The sequence below is a fragment of the Bubalus bubalis genome, chromosome 1 (genome assembly GCF_019923935.1).
Source record: "Bubalus bubalis isolate 160015118507 breed Murrah chromosome 1, NDDB_SH_1, whole genome shotgun sequence".
NCBI lineage: Eukaryota > Metazoa > Chordata > Mammalia > Artiodactyla > Bovidae > Bubalus > Bubalus bubalis.
The window spans coordinates 137193172-137212401 of NC_059157.1; the positions used below are offsets into that span (position 1 = coordinate 137193172).

Here is a 19230-nt window from a genome sequence, read left to right on the forward strand (position 1 = left end):
TTCTATTCCTATGCTCATTGCAGCAATATTTATAATAGTCAAATTACAGAAACCACCTAAGTTTCAGTATAGATAAATTGATAATAAGTAGTGTTGAGGGGAAAAAAAAAAAAGACTGCTATTGTTTTTATGTTCCCTTAATTATTCAGTATTGAATGAAAAACTAGACTATATCGACCTTTATAATTTCACCTATAACATTAGTTATATTAATGATATTTTCTCTAAAAAATGTTTAATTTTGTCAGTAGGAAAATCTCTTCATACCATAGTTTATAGACTCTGACCACAGCAAATAAAAAAAAGCATGAACACTGGCTGGAAAGGGTGAACTTAAGTGTTATGATCAGCATGGTATATTATTTCTCAGGTTTACTTCTATTGTTTTATATCTGCTATGCTCAGCTATTAAGTTCCTTGAAAAGGTGGGTTGTACTCATGAGAGTAACAACAATTTGAATCTTTGAGAAACCTAATATGATGCTTCTATTTTACAATTTAAAGCTATCAACTATAAAGTCTAATAAAGTTCATAAAATGACAAGTTGTGAATATATTCCTCAAAAATAACTCACATATATTAATGGTTTAAAAATAAAACTTAATGTCTTTTGTTCTTGTTGTTGTTGTTGATCGTCCTTACTTTGTTTAGTTGATTCATTGTTCAATTTATTTAGTTTATAATATGCAATTTCCATTTTTATAGGTAAGTGTACAAAACTACTCTGGAAGACAACTGGCAACTGCAAACAATTTAATCTAAGTTGGTTCTGAGGTTATATTGATGCAGTCTAAACCTATAGATAAGTTTTATAATTTTACTATCATATTTTATATTTCAACTTCAACATTACCCCCCCCCCCAAGCATATGTTGAATCTGTCAGGAAAACAAAGACAAATTTTGTTCATCATTAAATTTGAATCATAGATCTGATATCACACCAAACTGCAAATATCATTTGCCTAAGTTTAATAGCTGATGCCAAATTATACAGTGGAATTCCCATTATGTTAGAAGTTAGATAACCTTGGATTTAAAGGTGATTATGTTAGTGAAATCATTGATTGAGGCCAAGTTACTCTAAGGATCAGTTTATTTGCCTATCAAGTTGGGCCAGTAAAAGCCGTCCTATTGAAAGACGTTGTAAAGAATAAGTACCAAAAACATGTCAAACTAACTCAATCACTGTTTCAATTAACTTCTTATATGCACTGTAACAGAAACGTATTTGTAAATTATTTTTTAAAGCAGTGGACTGTATTATCCTCTTAGAATCACCAATTTTTGTGAAAACTGATTTTTAAAGCAAAAAGACAAAACAACTTGATTGTCTCTATTGACAGAATGCATGTTAATTTAAAATAGAAAGTTCTGAGTACAATAATAAGTAAAGAACATTCTGAGCATTACACGGTAGACTAATTTCCTAAGAATAATAATCAATCGAAAATGTCTCTGAAAACTATAATCTTAGACTTTTCGACAAACAGTTGGAAATTTTCAATTTTTTGGAACCAAGAAATCCATGGAAACTTATATTACCATTATATTAAATAAACTTTAGATTTTTTTTAAAGGAGTAGCTTGACTTTAAATAGTCTATTTTTTCAATATGTTGCAAATTAAACTTCTTAAAAAAATTCACATTGTTTAATAATGAGCCACTCTTTGAGTGGATCTAAGAATCAAGCTGAATAATATGTCATGTAAATAGGAAGACTTTAGGAAATGTACAAGAACCACCAGTTACAGTAAAATAGTAAGAATACAGACACTTTTATTTTTTGCCAACTAAGTGACAAGGCATTTTATGCTGTGAATATCTAACACTCTGCTTTGACAACTAGGCACATATTTATATTTTTGCTTTTCTGGTTCAACATTGTCTCAGTTGATTTAGTGCCAACTCAAGTCAGTCTTTCAACATTTGTCCAGGTAACTGGACCAAGAACATCTGGTGAAGACTTGTCACAAATTACAGTGATATTCTTTATTCTTTGAGTGGTTTTGGTCGGGAGAGGTGATGTTGAGCAGAGAGCAGGTAAACAACACACAGATCCACTGAATTGTAACACTGGGAATATTAAATAAACTGTGTCCTTTGATACACTTCACTAGAGTAAAATGACTCAAACGATTTTCCTCTCCAGAATTTAAAACAAAAAGAAAAGCAAAACAGGATTATAACTAATAGAGAACATGGCACAGATATAAAGCTTTAAATCAGGATAGATTTTAGGAAATAAGGTGTAAGGAGAATCAAGTCTAAGTCCAGATAAAAAGAAGTATCTTGTGTTTTAATTAAGTAGTAGTCCAGAGATTAACCAGGCAGTTATCCGGAGATGATAATAAATTTAAAATCAACTTTATGGCTTACAGAGTTTTCAGAAGATACATTGTTAAGGGAAATAATATGGAAAGAAAACAGATTTATAATTCTTAATACTATTTCTAGTCTTTCAGATGTCAGATAATCTTAATACTTAGAAATCGGGATAGGATTTTCTTTTCTTTCTTTCAGTATAATGAAAATGGAATACTCCTTAATGATATCAATTTCTCACTTCTCTATTTTAAAGCTCACCCCATAGCTTTTTGATTCCCTCCATTTCAAGCCAAACCTTATGCCCCCAATTAATGATTTTAAGACAAGCACATTTTTTATTATAACTAACCACAGATATTATAAAAATAACCAGTTACTGTAAATGTCAGTTCTTATGCCTCATTTATCTGAGTCCCTAGATAATGTGATCAAGTTTCTTTTGCCTCAATTTTGAGAATAAAACTATGCTACTTATACCCTAAAGCCTCTTAGAATTTTTAAAGTATATAGTTTTAGGGAATGAACTTTGCTTGAATTACAGTTTAATGCATTAAAACACTCTTGACAAGTTGGTGGAAGCACTTATGATAAAGTCTGATAGTTTGAACACTTAATCTTTGAAATATTTAATAAATTATCGGAGGAATTAAGAGATTAGATTAGATTCTGATATCCTAATATCTTATATGTAATTTCAAAGCTGTTTGAATCAATGCAATCTCTGATATTTTGAGTGGTAAAAGAGATGTGAGAGAGTTGACAAAAGCATTTAAGGAGGAAAAACTGTATACAAGTGCTTTTTCTTAAAAAAAAAAAAAAAGGAGTTTTAATTAGGTTAATTAAAATTAGGATAAAACCTAGGATCAGAATCATCAGACAAGCAATCAGGGACCTAGAGATTATCATAATAAGTGAAGTGAGACAGAGAAAGACTAAAATCATGTGATCTAATTTATTTGAGGAATCTAATAAAAATGATAAAATGAACTTATTTATAAAACAAAGCAGACACACACCTGATGATCAAACTTATGGTTACCAAAGGTGAAACACGGGATGAAGTAATAAATAAGGAGATTGAGAATGACATATACATACTACTATATAAACAATAGTTAACTAACAAGGACCTACTGTATAGCAAAATGAACTCTACTCAATATTCTGTAATAAACCATATGAAAAGAGAAACTGAAAAAGAATGGAGATATATATATATATATATAATTCACTTTGCTGTATACTTGAAATTAACACAGCTATATAAATCAATTATACTTCAATAAAAACTTAAAAAAAAAAGAATAACTTGTTCACTCAACAAATATTTACTAATAGCCTTTTGAGTACAAAAATTTGATTGAGGATCAGGAATTCATTGTTCCCCAGTCCTGACTGGTGTGGAGGCAGCAATACAAGATGATGTGAAAGAACAGTATCATGGTGCCACAAAATTTAGGTCAATAGCCACAGTGGTCCAACTCAGATGTGGTAGATAAAGGACGTAAAGGTTCTCTGGCTCAGTGACTCTCAAAATTCAGTTGTATCAGAATTACTAAAAATGCGTTAGAACAGAGATAATTGGGACACTTCATCAGAGTTTCTCTTTAATTATGAGGTGCAGACCAGAATTTTGCATCCTCTTACAAACAACCTTGTGAGATACATATTAGTGTAATGCTTTTTATTGTGAAGAGAATAAGACTCAGAGTAGTTAATTAACATGCCAAATGAAGCTAAATCCTCATTTATATTAAAAGGAATGATGAATCATCTTCTGTATTACAGGGACAAGGATTATTTTAAAACTTTTACTCTCTTCTCTGATTCTACAATAATCAATAAATATTTGGATATGCAAAGGTTCACTGAGCAGAACTATCTTACAAGAAGGCCAAGCATTTGTTTGAACAGTCAATTTAGATTATACATTGTAGCAAAGTGCATCAACATTTTTGTTTAAAAAAAAATATACTTAAACCTACATAAAATTGTGGCATGCTTCCTAGAAATAAAAGGGAATGAAATACTAATAACTGCAACCATAAATAAATATCACAGACATTATATTGAGCAAAAGAATCTGTACACAATAGAATATATACTTCATGTTTCCATTTATATGAATTTTTAAAATTCTGTACTAATCTTGAGACTGGTGGTTAGCTAGGTTTGGTGATGAAGAGTTACTCTGAAGTGACCCAGAGAACTTTTGGAGATGATGGGAATGTTCTTATACTAAATAGGAATGGAAAGTACATGGCTGTATTCTTTTGCCCATTAAGATGTATCTGTTTCAATTCATAAAAATTTTATCTGAAAAAATATGGTTATAAGGAGTGTGAGGGGATATACAGACAAAACAAAAATATTAGTATAATTGATGAAACTGGTTGAGATATATGGGAGGTTCATTTTACTATTCTCTTTATTTTGTATATATTAAAAAAAGAGAGAGAGAGTTCAAAATAACAGTGTGGGAAGATACGTCCTCTCAGATACACATCAACTCTACAACGACATGCGGAATAAATCTTATGAAAAGGGACCTGAACACTGGATGTACGAAGACTCCACAACAAAGTGTAAAAGGACAGTTTTAAGATTAGTAGAGATACAATTTCATCAAGCAGAAAAAAATCATTTCAGAAAACCACAATTGGGAAGAATCACAAACAAATGGATCTTTAACCCAAGAAACAGGGATCAAGCTCCATATTAACCCTCCCAACCCTGAGATCCTGCACAGGAGAAAAAAGCCCACAAAATATCTGGCTTTGAAAACCAATGAGAAGTGTGTGCAGGAAAGTTACAGAACCCTCCGTTCAGTTCAGTTGCTCAGTCGTGTCTGACTCTTTGCGACCCCATGAACTGCAGCATGCCAGGCCTCTCTGTCTATCACCAGCTCCTGAAGTTCACCCAAACTCACATCCATCAGGTTGGTGATGCCATCCAGCCATCTCATCCTCTGTCGTCCCCTTTTCCTCCTGCCCCCAATCCCTCGCAGCATCAGAGTCTTTTCCAATGAGTCAACTCTTTGCATGAGGTGGCCAGGTATTGGAGTTTCAGCTTTAGCATCATTCCTTCCAAAGAACACCCAGGACTGATCTCCTTTAGGATGGACTGGTTGGATCTCCTTGCAGTCCAAGGGACTCTCAAGAGTCTTCTCCAACACCACAGCTCAAAAACATCAATTCTTCGGCGCTCAGCTTTCTTCACAGTCGAACTCTCACATCCATACATGACCACTGGAAAAACCGTAACCTTGACTAGACGGACCGTTGCTGGCAAAGTAATGTCTCTGCTTTTGAATATGCTATCTAGGTTGGTCATAACTTTCCTTCCAAGGAGTAAGCGTCTTTTAATTTCATGGCTGCAATCACCATCTGCAGTGATTTTGGAGCCCCCAAAAATAAAGTCTGACACCATTTCCACTGTTTCCCCATCTACTTCCCATGAAGTGATGGGACCAGATGCCATGATCTTTCCCATGAAGTGATGGGACCAGATGCCATGATCTTCGTTTTCTGAATGTTGAACTTGAAGTCAACTTTTTCACTCTTCTCTTTCACTTTCATCAAGAGGCTCTTTAGTTCTTCTTCACTTTCTGCCATAAGGGTAGTGTCATCTGCATATCTGAGTTTATTGGTATTTCTCTCAGTAATCTTGATTCCAGCTTGTGCTTCTTCAGCCCAGCATTTCTCATGATGTACTCTGCATAGAAGTTAAATAAGCAGGGTGATGATATACAGCCTTGACCTATTCCTTTTCCTATTTGGAACCAGTCTGTTGTTCCATGTCCAGTTCTAACTGTTGCTTCCTGACCTGCATACACATTTCTCAAGAGGCAGGTCAGGTGGTCTGGTGTTCCCATCTCTTTCATAATTTTGCACAGTTTATTGTGATCCACACAGTCAAAGGCCTAGGGAATGAAAAACCTTTTGTTAAAGGGCTTGTACACAGACTAACTTGATCTGAAAATCAGCACCAAACACATGAGCTATAGGTAAAGGGGACCCACTTCCTAATCCTGAATTTTATGTCAGGGAGGAGGAAATTAGGTGGGATGCTCCCTGGGGACTGAGATACTGATGGAGACCATTTTGTGATCCCAGACTACTTTGATAATGTCAGCATTGAAAAGCAGTATTTTGGAATCCTCTCCATAAACTGTTAGAGACAGTGGGCATGGACCCACTGAGAGTCCTTTCTCTCCTAGCACCTAAGTCAGACCTCAGAAAAAATCTAAGGAAGAGTCCTCTTCACCAGTGTCCCACAGAAGCCACAAGATCCTCAGCTATTCCAAGGGCAAATCCCACAGAAAAGCATCCCATAGCAGCCACCACTGGGCTCCACCAAAGGAGGAAGATGCAGAGTCCACATAGGTAACACTCCTTGATATCTGGCTCTGGAGTTGTTTGTCTGAGGCAGGATTGTATGTCTGAGCCTCATAGTATATCTCATAAATAAGACCACTCCTTTAAGACTGGGAGAGATAGTTAACCTAATCTATAAAAATAGAGAATTAGACAAATTGAGGAGAAAGAGGATTATGTTCAAACTGAAAGAACAAAACAAAAATCTCAGAAAAAGAACTAAAAGCAACAGAGGTAAGCAATCTGCTGATAAAGATTTAAAAGTAATGGTCAAGAATGATGCTTCACTGAATGTGGAAAAACAATGACTGAACAGAATGAAAGCCTCAACAAAGAGACAGAGAATATAAGAAGGTATCAAGAGAAGGTATAACAGACCAGAAGAGTTCACTAGAGGGATTAAACACTAGAGAGGACAGATCACTCAGCTGGAAGACAAAACAATGGAACTCAGTCAGAGCTGCAAAATGAAATAAGAATTTTAAAAAAAGAAAATATGGACTTTTGAAACAACAATGATCAGGATAATACTTATATCATTATAGGGGTCCCAGAAAGAAAAGTGAGAAAAAGAGCCAGAAATATTATTTAGGGAAATAGTGGCTGAAAATTCTCTAATCCAGGGAAGAAAACAGACATCAGGTCCAGAAAGCCCAGTTCAGTTCAGTTAAGTCACTCAGTCGTGTCCGACTCTTTTCGACCCCATGAATCGCAGCATGCCAGGCCTCCCTGTCCATCACCAACTCCCAAAGTTCACTCACACTCATGTGCATCGAGTCGGTGATGCAATCCAGCCATCTCATTCTCTGTTGTCCCCCTTCTCCTCCTGCCCCCAATCGTCCCCAGCATCAGGGTCTTTTCCAATGAGTCAACTCTTTGCAGAGTTGCAAATAGCATGAATCAAAAAAGATACGTATGAAGATACAATTAAAATTGTAAAAGTTAAGGATAAAGAGAAACTTCTAAAAGCAGCAAGAGAAACAACTTGATGCTTACAAGGGAAATCCCATAAGAATATTTGTAGATTTTTCAGTAAAAACCTTACATGCTAGAAGGAAGTGGTGTGCTATATCCATCATGCAGAAAGAGAAAAAACTTCCAACCCCAAATTCTCTACCCAGCAAAGTTAACATTCAGAATTGAAGGAGAGATCAAGGCTGTACCAGCTAAGCAAAAACTAAAGGATTTCATCACCACTAAACTGGTCCTGCAAGAAATATTAAAGGGATTTCTTTAAGCTGAAAGGAAATGGCATTAGTTAATATGAAAATATATGAAATAAAAAAAATACCTTATTGGAAAAGGTAAATATATAGCAAAGTTCATAAAATAATTGTTAATAAGGCAGATATAAGAATTACAAGAAAAAAAGTAGTAAAATTAGCTAAAATTACAATAATTAAAGGACACATAAAATAAAGATGTAAAATGTATCATCAAAAATATAAAATGTGTATGTGCTGGGGAAAGAGTAGAAAGACAAAGTTTTGAAATGTATTTAAATTTAATTTGCTACCAACTTAAAATAAGCAACACTCACAAGAATGTTATATGTAAATTTCACAGTAACCCAAGGAGGTCAAAAAATTATTGCGAGTATACAAAGGAAAATGAGAAAGAAATCTAAATATAACACTAAAGAAAGAATCCAATACACAAGGAAAGAGAGAAAAAGAAAAAAGATAACAGAATCACAATAAATACATGTGTGTGTGTGTGTGTGTGTGTGTGTGTTCTTAGTCATGTCTGACTCTTTGTGCCCCCAAGGACTATAGCCTGCAAGGCTCCTCTGTCCATGGGGATTTTCCAGGCAAGAATACTAGAGAGGGTTGCCATGTCCTACTCCAGGGGATTTTCCCATACCAGGGATCAAACCCAGGTTTCCCACATTGAAGGCAGATTCTTAACCATCTGAGCCAGCAGGGGAATCCAAGAATACTGGAGTGGGTAGCCTATCCCTTCTTCAGGGGATCTTCCTGATCCAGGAATTGAACTGTGGTTTCCTGCTTTGCAGATGGATTCTTTACTAGTTGAGCTACCAGGGAATCCCCAAAAAGTACATACCCATCAGTAATTACTTAAAATGCAAACAAATTAAAGGAACTAATCAAAAGATGGAGTGGAAAAATGGATAAAAAACAGGACCCATCTATTTACTGCCAACAAAAGACTCACTTTATAAGAAAGGAAACACCCAGACAGAAAATGAAGGAATGGAAAAAATATATTTCATGCACATAGAAATTAAAAGAAAACTGCAGTACTATTCTCATATCAGACAAAAATAGACTTTAAAACAAAGACTGTAAGAAATGACATAGAAGAGCATTACATGATAATAAAAAGGTAAATCCAGCAAAAAAAATACTGAAACCCAACAGAAGAGCAACATTCAGAAAACTAAGATAGTGGCATCTGGTCCCATCACTTCATGGCAGATAGATGAGGAAACAACGGAAACAGTGACAGACTTTATTTTTTTTTGGGGGGGGGCGGTGTGCAAAATCATTGCAGATGGTGACTGCAGCCATGAAATTAAAAGACACTCGCTCCTTGGAAGAAAAGCTATAACCAATGTAGACAGCATATTAAAAAGCAGAGATATTACTTGGCTAACAAAGATCTGTGTAGTCAAACTAGCATTTTTCCAGTAGTCATGCATGGATGTGAGAGTTGGACTATAAAGAAAGCTGAGCGCCAAAGAATTGATGCCTTTGAACTGTGGTGTTGGAGAAGACTCTTGAGAGTCCCTTGGACAGCAAGGAGATCCAACCAGTCAATCCTAAGGGAAATCAGTCCTGAATATTCATTGGAGGGACTGATGATAAAGCTGAAACTCCAATACTTTGGCTACCTGATGTGAAGAACCAACTCATTGGAATAGACTCTGATGCTGAAAAAGATTGAAGGTGGGAAGAGAAAGTTATGACAGAGGATGAGATGGTTGGATGGCATCACCGACTCAATGGAAATGCATTTGAGTAAATTCTAGGAGTTGGTGATGGACAGGGAAGCCTGGCATGCTGTAGTCCATGGGGTCACAAAGAGTCAGACACGACTGAGCAACTGAACTGAACTGAAGAGAAGAGCACCAAGATACAAAAGAAAGTATTTTTGATCTTAAAGGGAAAATTTTAAAGCAAGACAATAATAGTATGGGACTTTAACCCCTACCTACCTCAATGAATATATTATCCAGACCAAAAAAAAAAAAAAATCAATGTGAAAACATTAAATTTAAATAATACATTAGATGAGATGAACTTACTAGATATAGAGCATTCCATCCAAAAGCAAAAGAATACACACTCTTCTTAAGTACACATGGAACATTTTCTCAGATAGATCACATGTTGGGTCACAAACTGCATTTCAATAAACCGAAGAAAAACTTTCTCCAACTGTAATGGTATAAAGGGGTCTTTGAAAAAAGCAAAAAAAAAAAAAAAAATCTAGAGGCAAATGAAAATAGAAATACAACATACCAAAATCTATGGAGTTCAACAAAAAATTGTTCTAAAAGGGAAGTTCATAATAATTCAGGCTTCCATCAAGAAACAACTACAAAAATACCAAATAAACAATCTAACTTTATACCTAAAGGAACTAGAAAAAGAATAAATGAAGCCCACAGTTAACAGAAAGAAGAGAATAATAAAGATCAGACAGAAGTAAATCAAAGAGAGACAAAAAATAAAGTGGGAAAGATCAATGAGACTAAGGGCTGGTGATTAGAAAAGATAAAATCTACAAACCTTTAGCTAGACTAACCAAAAAAAAAAAAAAAAAAAAAGAGAGAGAGAGAAAGAAAAGAGAGAGGATACAAATAAATAAAATTAAAAAATGAAAGAGAAGTTATAAATGTAACCACATAAATTTGAAGGATAAAATGAGACTACTACCAATAATTAAATACCAACAGTTTGACAACCATGGATAAATTCCTAGAAACAAAAAATCTTCCAAGAAGGAAAAATAAAGAAACAGGAAATCTGAACAGAAATTACCAACAAGGAGACTGAGACACAAATTAGAAAATCTCACAACAAACAAAAGCTGAGGCCCAGAGAGATGGCTTCTTTGGCAAACTCTACAAAACACTCAAAGAAGATTTAATATTTATTCTTCTCTCAATATTAACACAAAATATTCAAAGATGACTTAATACTTTTCTTCCAAAAATTGAGGAGGAGGAAAACATTCCAAAGCATTTACAAGGCCAATATTTCCCTAATACTAAAACCAGCCAAGGACACCACAAAAATGAAACATGCATGCCACTATCTTCAATATCTACAGATACAAAAATCTTCAACAAATTATTAGCAAATCAAATCCAACAAAACATTAAAAATATGTACATCTTGATCAAGTGAGATGTATTCCAGGGAAGCAAGGGTGATTCAACATCTACAGAAAACCCATGTAATACATCACATTAACAAAATGAAGAATCAGAATTATAAGATCATCTCAACAGATGCAGAAAAAGCATTTAACAAAATACAACCCTCTTTTAACTGCCAATAAAGTGGGTATAGAGAGAATATACCTCAAATAGTAAAGGCCATGTATGACAAATACACAGCTAATAACACACTCACTGATGAGAAATTAAAAGAGTTTTTCCCCTAAAATCAGGAACAGGGATGCCCACCCTTGCCACTTTTATTCAACATAGTACTGAAAGTACTATCTACAGCAATTAAGCAAGAAAAGAAATAAAATTCTCTCAAATCTGAACTGAAAAAGAAAACTGTCTTATAATATAATGAAATATAATGTCATTTGCAGATGACATTGTATTATACATAGAAAATCCTAAATACCCTACCAGAAAGATGTGAGAAATAAAAAATAAATTCACTAAAGTTACAGGTTACAAAATCAATATACAGAAAGCTGTGACATTTCTATACATTAATAATGAACTATCAGAAACAGAATTAAGAAAACAGTCTTTTACATTTCAGTTCAGTTCAGACGCTCAGTTGTGTCCAACTCTTTATAACGCCATGGACTGCAGCACGCCAGGCCTCCCTGTCCATCACCAACTCCCAGAGCTTACTCAAACTCATGTCCATCGAGTCAGTGATGCCATCTAACAACTCATCCTCTGTCGTCCCCTTCCCCTCTGGCCTTCAATCTTTCCTAGCATCAGAGTCTATTCTAATGAGTCAGTTCTTCGCATCAGGTGGCCAAAGTATCGGAACTTCAGCTTCAGCATCAGTCCTTCTAATGAATATTCAGGACTGATTTCCTTTAGAATGGACTGGTTGGATCTCCTTGTTGTCCAAGGGACTCTCAAGAGTCTTCTCCAACACCACAGTTCAAAAGCATCAATTCTTTGGTGTTCAGATTTCTTTATAGTCCAACTCTCATATCCATACATGACTGCTGGAAAAACCATAGCTCTGACTAGATGGACTTTTTTGGCAAAGTAATGTCTCTGCTTTTTAATATGCTGTCTAGGTTGGTTATAGTTTTTCTTCCAAGGAGCAAGCATCCTTTAATTTCATGGCTGCAGTTACCATCTGCAGTGATTTTGGAGCCCAAAATAATAAAATCACTCACTGTTTCCATTGTTGCCCCATCTATTTGCCATGATATGATGGAAACAGATGCCATGATGTTGGTTTTCTGAACGTTGAGTTTTTTTTTTTTTTAAACTTTACATAATTGTATTAGTTTTGCCAAATATCAAAATGAATCCGCCACAGGTATACATGTGTTCCCCATCCTGAACCCTCCTCCCTCCTCCCTCCCCATTCCATCCCTCTGGGTTGTCCCAGTGCACCAGCCCCAAGCATCCAGTATCGTGCATCGAACCTGGACTGGCAACTCATTTCATACATGATATTTTACATGTTTCAATGCCATTCTCCCAAATCTTCCCACCCTCTCCCTCTCTCACAGAGTCCATAAGACTGTTCTATACATCAGTGCCTCTTTTGCTGTCTCGTACACAGGGTTATTGTTACCATCTTTCTAAATTCCATATATATGCGTTAGTATACTGTATCGGTGTTTTTCTTTCTGGCTTACTTCACTCTGTGTAATAGGCTCCAGTTTCATCCACCTCATTAGAACTGATTCAAATGTATTCTTTTTAATGGCTGAGTAACACTCCATTGTGTATATGTACCACAGCTTGCTTATCCATTCATCTGCTGATGGACATCTAGGTTGCTTCCATGTCCTGGCTATTATAAACAGTGCTGCAATGAACATTGGGGTACACGTGTCTCTTTCTCTTCTGGTTTCCTCAGTGTGTATGCCCAGCAGTGGGATTGCTGGATCATAAGGCAGTTCTATTTCCAGTTTTTTAAGGAATCTCCACACTGTTCTCCATAGTGGCTGTACTAGTTTGCATTCCCACCAACAGTGGAAGAGGGTTCCCTTTTCTCCACACCCTCTCCAGCATTTATTACTTGTAGACCTTTGGATTGCAACCATTCTGACTGGTGTGAAATGGTACCTCATAGTGGTTTTGATTTGCATTTCTCTGATAATGAGTGATGTGGAGCATCTTTTCATGTGTTTGTTAGCCATCTGTATGTCTTCTTTGGAGAAATGTCTATTTAGTTCTTTGGCCCATTTTTTGATTGGGTCATTTATTTTTCTGGAGTTGAGCTGTAGGAGTTGCTTGTATATTCTCGAGATTAGTTGTTTGTCAGTTGCTTCATTTGCTATTATCTTCTCCCATTCTGAAGGCTGTCTTTTCACCTTGCTAATAGTTTCCTTTGATGTGCAGAAGCTTTTAAGGTTAATTAGGTCCCATTTGTTTATTTTTGCTTTTATTTCCAATATTCTGGGAGGTGGGTCATAGAGGATCCTGCTGTGATGTATGTCAGAGAATGTTTTGCCTATGTTCTCCTCTAGGAGTTTTATAGTTTCTGGTCTTACGTTGAGATCTTTAATCCATTTTGAGTTTATTTTTGTGTATGGTGTTAGAAAGTGTTCTAGTTTCATTCTTTTACAAGTGGTTGACCAGAGTTCCCAGCACCACTTGTTAAAGAGATTGTCTTTAATCCATTGTATATTCTTGCCTCCTTTGTCAAAGATAAGGTGTCCATATGTGCGTGGATTTATCTCTGGGCTTTCTATTTTGTTCCATTGATCTATATTTCTGTCTTTGTGCCAGTACCATACTGTCTTGATAACTGTGGCTTTGTAGTGGAGCCTGAAGTCAGGTAGGTTGATTCCTCCAGTTCCATTCTTCTTTCTCAAGATCGCTTTGGCTATTCGAGGTTTTTTGTATTTCCATACAAATTGTGAAATTATTTGTTCTAGCTCTGTGAAGAATGCTGTTGGTAGCTTGATAGGGATTGCATTGAATCTATAGATTGCTTTGGGTAGTATACTCATTTTCACTATATTCATTCTTCCAATCCATGAACATGGTATATTTCTCCATCTGTTAGTGTCCTCTTTGATTTCTTTCACCAGTGTTTTATAGTTTTCTATATATAGGTCTTTAGTTTCTTTAGGTAGATATATTCCTAAGTATTTTATTCTTTCATTGCAATGGTGAATGGAATTGTTTCCTTAATTTCTCTTTCTGTTTTCTCATTATTAGTGTATAGGAATGCAAGGGATTTCTGGGTGTTGATTTTATATCCTGCAACTTTACTATAGTCATTGATTAATTCTAGTAATTTTCTGGTGGAGTCTTTAGGGTTTTCTATGTAGAGGATCATGTCATCTGCAAACAGTGAGAGCTTTACTTCTTCTTTTCCAATTTGGATTCCTTTTATTTCTTTTTCTGCTCTGAGTTTTAAGCCAACTTTTTCACTCTCCTCTTTCACTTTCACCAAGAAGCTCTTTAGTTCTTCTTCGCTTTCTGCCATAAGGGTGGTGTCACCTGCATATCTGATGTTATTGATATTTCTCCTGGCAATTTTGATTCCATCTTGTGCTTCATCCAGCCCCATATTTTGCATGATGTATTCTGCATATAATTTAAATAGCAGGGAAACAATATACAGCCTTGACGTACTCCTTTCCCAATCTGGAACCATTTACAATTACAATTTACATCAAAATAAAATACTTAAGGAATAAATTTAGCCAAGTACGTGAAGGATTTGTACACTGAAAACTGTAAGACGTTGATGAAATAAGAAGACATAAATTAATGAAAAAATATTCTGTGCTCATAGATTGGAAAAATTAATATTATTAAGATGCCCATACTATGCAAAGCAATCTGCATATTCAATGCAATTTATATCAAAATTCCAATGTCATATCTCACAGAAATAGAACAAACAATTCTAAAACTTTTATGAAAACACACACAAAAAACCTGAATAGACAAAACAAACTTGAGGAAGAAGTAAAAATTGGAGGTATCATATGTGCTGATTTCAAGCTATGCTACCAAGTGATGGCAATCAAAACAGTATGATACTGACAGAAAACCACACACACAGGTCAATGGAACAGAACTGAGATCTCAGAAATAAACCCATCCATATATGGACAATTAATTTACAACAAAGGATCAAAGAACAAACAATGGGCTAATTATAGTCCCTGTGACAGAGTGGGTAAAACTGAACATTCACCAGCAGGAGAATCTTACACCATATATAAAAATTAACTCAAAATGCATTAAGAACTTGAATATAAAACCTAAACCATAAAATTCTTTAGAGAAAATATTGGCAGTAAACTCACTAACCTCAGTCATTTTATTATTATGTCTCTTGTTGATCTCTTCCAAAAGCAAAAGGAACCAAAAATAAAAATAAACAAAAGGGACCATGTTGAACTAAAAAGGTACTGGACATGAAAGAAACCATCATCAAAATGAAAAGGCAACCCACTGAATGGAGATTTTTGCAAATCATATAACTGATAAGGGGTTAATATCCAAAATATATAAATGACCCATGCAACACAACAATACAAAAAACAAACAACTCAAATAAAAAATGGCCAGAGAGTCTAAATATTTGCATACATTATTTGCAACATTTTTTTGAGTTGAAGTTATTTCAAATTAAAAATTATTTTAAAAAATCATGCTGAGATTCTCAAGACAATGGCCAGCACTTTGCTAGAGATGACTGAATTCTACATTTATTAAATGACCTAAGTCAAAAATATATAAATAGTAACTGTTGACAATGAGGCAATTTACCAGCTTAAGCAAAGTATTCATCAACATCTGCTTTTCAGTAGCACTGCAGAACAGTGCTTTGCAGCAGAGTTAGCTGCTACATGCAACCTCCTGATACCGAGGCATTACAACCCAAGGCAATCAGAGCATTTGCAAATGAGAGGGCTTAACTGACATTTTTGGTGAGGTCTGAGGATTGTAGATGGATATCTATTAATTTTAACTTGAAAATTGCAAGAATGAGAGTGAACTGTACAAACTACAGAACAGTGAGTTCCCAGAGAAAATTCTTACATGGATTATTAAAGGGGTGTTTTAGTAGACAAAGTAGTACTTAACAAACCCAACAAAATTCATAAAATTAGAACTCATATTTGACTTAATTTACTTCCTTCTTGGAGAAAGTTATTAACTGACTGGTAAAGTTAATTATATACAAAGGGAAGTTAGACTTAAAAAAGATGCTTTTAGTCTTTTGTTATATCTTGTGGAAAACAAAGAAAATATTGATGGGACACATGGATAATTACATGAATTTTTTATTAGCTTAATTCCTGACTGAAGCATCACAGTTAGTGGGTTAGTATTACCCTGGAAGGAGGTTCAAAGAGCTTTTCCTCTGCCAAGCTTGTGCATACAGAATATTTGTCAATGACACATTAGACAGAAGTTCAATGATGCAGTGAGCACCTGCCAAAATCACAGTTGTTTCTCTTTGCCACATGACCCCCACTGTAATGAACACAGCTTGCTGGGAAAGAAAAGGATGTTTGATGCAAAATAGCCATGTCTATGCTGCCAAGTGGCTGGACAAACAAATGAGATCCCTTCTTTTAGGGAGCCAGAGAATTTAATCATGTCAACTCTAGTCCTATCCAGCATTATTTCCCATAGCTTCAGGGCTTCCCTGACAGCTCAGTTCGTAAAGAATCCGGCTGCAATGCAGGAGACCCCAGTTCGATTCCTGGGCCAGGAAGATCTGCTGGAGAAGGGATAGGCTACTCACTCCAGTATTCTTGGGCTTCCTTTGTGGCTCAGCTGGTAAAGAATTCACCTGCAATGTGGGAGACCTGGGTTCAATCCCTGGGTTGGGAAGATCCCCTGGAGAAAGGAAAGGCTACCCACTCCAGCAGGTATTTTGGCTTGGAGAATTCCATGAACAAAGAATCAGACACAACTGAGCAACTTTCACTTTCATTTTTCACAGACACCTAACTTGAGCATGTGTAGCCCTAGACTCTGGGCTTCAAGTTACGACAACAACTCCAAAGTCATAGATATTTCATGCTTCTAGGTAGATGCATGTGTTTTCCACCTATATGGAGTACTTGTCCCACATGGTATTAAGTTATCTTATCAGTCCATCAATAACACTTAAAATGCTTTCTCTCTGTTTACTATACTGTAAGTTATTGAGACAAAAATCAATTATAGACTTTTTCAAGTTTTATTCTGGGGCAGTCTATAATTTTGAGAAGATAAAACATTTATTTTTTGAAATATGGAGCGGTAAGAATTCTTCAACTTTATTATTTTTTAATTACTTTAGGTAACATGCACTTATAAATTGCAACCTTATAATGCTTACAAGAAATAATGATTAATAGTAAACTTACCAATACTTGGATAACCGGGTGTAGAAGGGTCTCCTCCTGGATTCAGTGATACCATGAAGGTATTATAGCTAAGATTTGCAGTCTTTGGTAAATCACAAGGATCAATATATAGAAGAACACCTCCAAATCCAGTTTTTTCCAATAAGGAAAGCTGAAAGAGGAGAACAAATTTTTAAAAATATTTCATATGCATTATTAGTTCATATACTGCCACTTTATAAAGTCACTACAATTAGATGACTTTCTTTACTACTTTTATTTTCTTGTAAAATAAGCACATTTCAGATGTCCTCATTATCAAATCTCAGACAGAGTTATCCTACTGACTTCTTCCTTTTTCCTCTATTCAACAATATTCAAGCTGCATTCCTATGATGTTTATATTTTATTCCAATGACTGTATTTAGAATTTCTTCACTTTTCACTTGTCCATATACATCTAGAAGTTTTCACTTCTGTGAGAGCAACAAAAGATCTACCACGGACAAAGTTCCATTGCAAAAGGAGAACTGTTCTGACCGCTATCGTGTCCTTCCTGAGAGCAGAAGACACCTACAGGACTTTGATATATTTCCTCTAGGACTGAGCCTGTCACACCAGTTGCTAAAATGTTGAAATACTTTCACACTGGCAAACAGCCACTGCCCTGATCCTCCTGAGAGCTCCCACTGTACTAGTCACTCTGCTCTCTGCCCTGGATGTTCCAGCCAGATGTCTAAGACAGAGCAACTAATGGGCATATACAGAACCAAATGAGGGGCCTTCTTCTGAATGGTCAGGTCCTGTTCTGTCTCTGTCATTAAATACTTTGAAAATAGCCCGATTACCTCATATGAACATATTTCACTCAAAGGTTCCTCTCTGTTCTTCTTCACTAATAGAAAAGTAAGAATAGGCAGATTAACTTGTCATTCCAGGTTCTCTTGTTTTAACTTGTTAAACTATATTTTTAGGGCAAAGAACTAATTAATCTTTGCATGACTACCATGATTTGTACAGTAATGATCAAGATTTGCTAGACATGTTTATTTCCCACTAAAGAGGAAAAGTAATTAGGGGGAACTAGGGGATAATGACTGGTGATAGAAGCAAGGTCCGATGCTGTAAAGAGCAATATTGCATAGGAACCTGGAATGTCAGGTCCATGAATCAGGGCAAATTGGAAGCGGTCAAACAAGAGATGGCAAGAGTGAATGTCGATATTCTAATAATCAGCTAACTCAAATGGACTGGAATGGGTGAATTTAGCTCAGATGACCCTTATATCTACTACTGTGGACAAGAATCCCTCAGAAGAAATGGAGTAGTCATCATGGTCAATCAAAGAGTCTGTAATGCAGTACTTAGATGCAATCTCAAAAATGACAGAATGGTCTCTGTTTGTTTCCAAGGCAAACCATTCAATATCACAGTAATCCAAGTCTATGTCCCAACCAGTAACGCTGAAGAAGCTGAAGTTGAATGGTTCTATGAAGACCTACAAGACCTTTTAGAACTAACTCCCAAAAAGATGTCATTTTCCTTATAGGGGACTGGAATGCAAAAGTAGGAAGTCAAGAAACACCTGGACTAACAGGCAAATTTACTTGGAATACAGAATGAAGCAGGGCAAAGACAAATAGAGTTTTGCCAAGAAAATGAACTGGTCATAGCAAACACCCTCTTCCAACAACACAAGAGAAGACTCTACCCATGGACATCACCAGATGGTCAACACTGAAATCAGATTGATTATGTTCTTTGCAGCAAAAGATGGAGAAGCTCTATACAGTCAACAAAAAC

General features: G+C 35.6%; 1 protein-coding gene across 6 annotated transcripts in view; it reads right to left on the reverse strand.

Moving 5' to 3' along the window:
* NAALADL2 (N-acetylated alpha-linked acidic dipeptidase like 2) overlaps window positions 1-19230 on the reverse strand; it is a 1624416-nt gene that overhangs the window by 606475 nt on the left and 998711 nt on the right. For all 6 annotated transcript variants that reach the window (XM_044938294.2, XM_044938269.2, XM_025283251.3 and 3 more), the window contains one exon: window positions 17449-17599. In XM_044938294.2, coding sequence (XP_044794229.1) covers window positions 17449-17599 — 151 coding nt within the window. The remainder of the gene's footprint in view (window positions 1-17448; window positions 17600-19230) is intronic.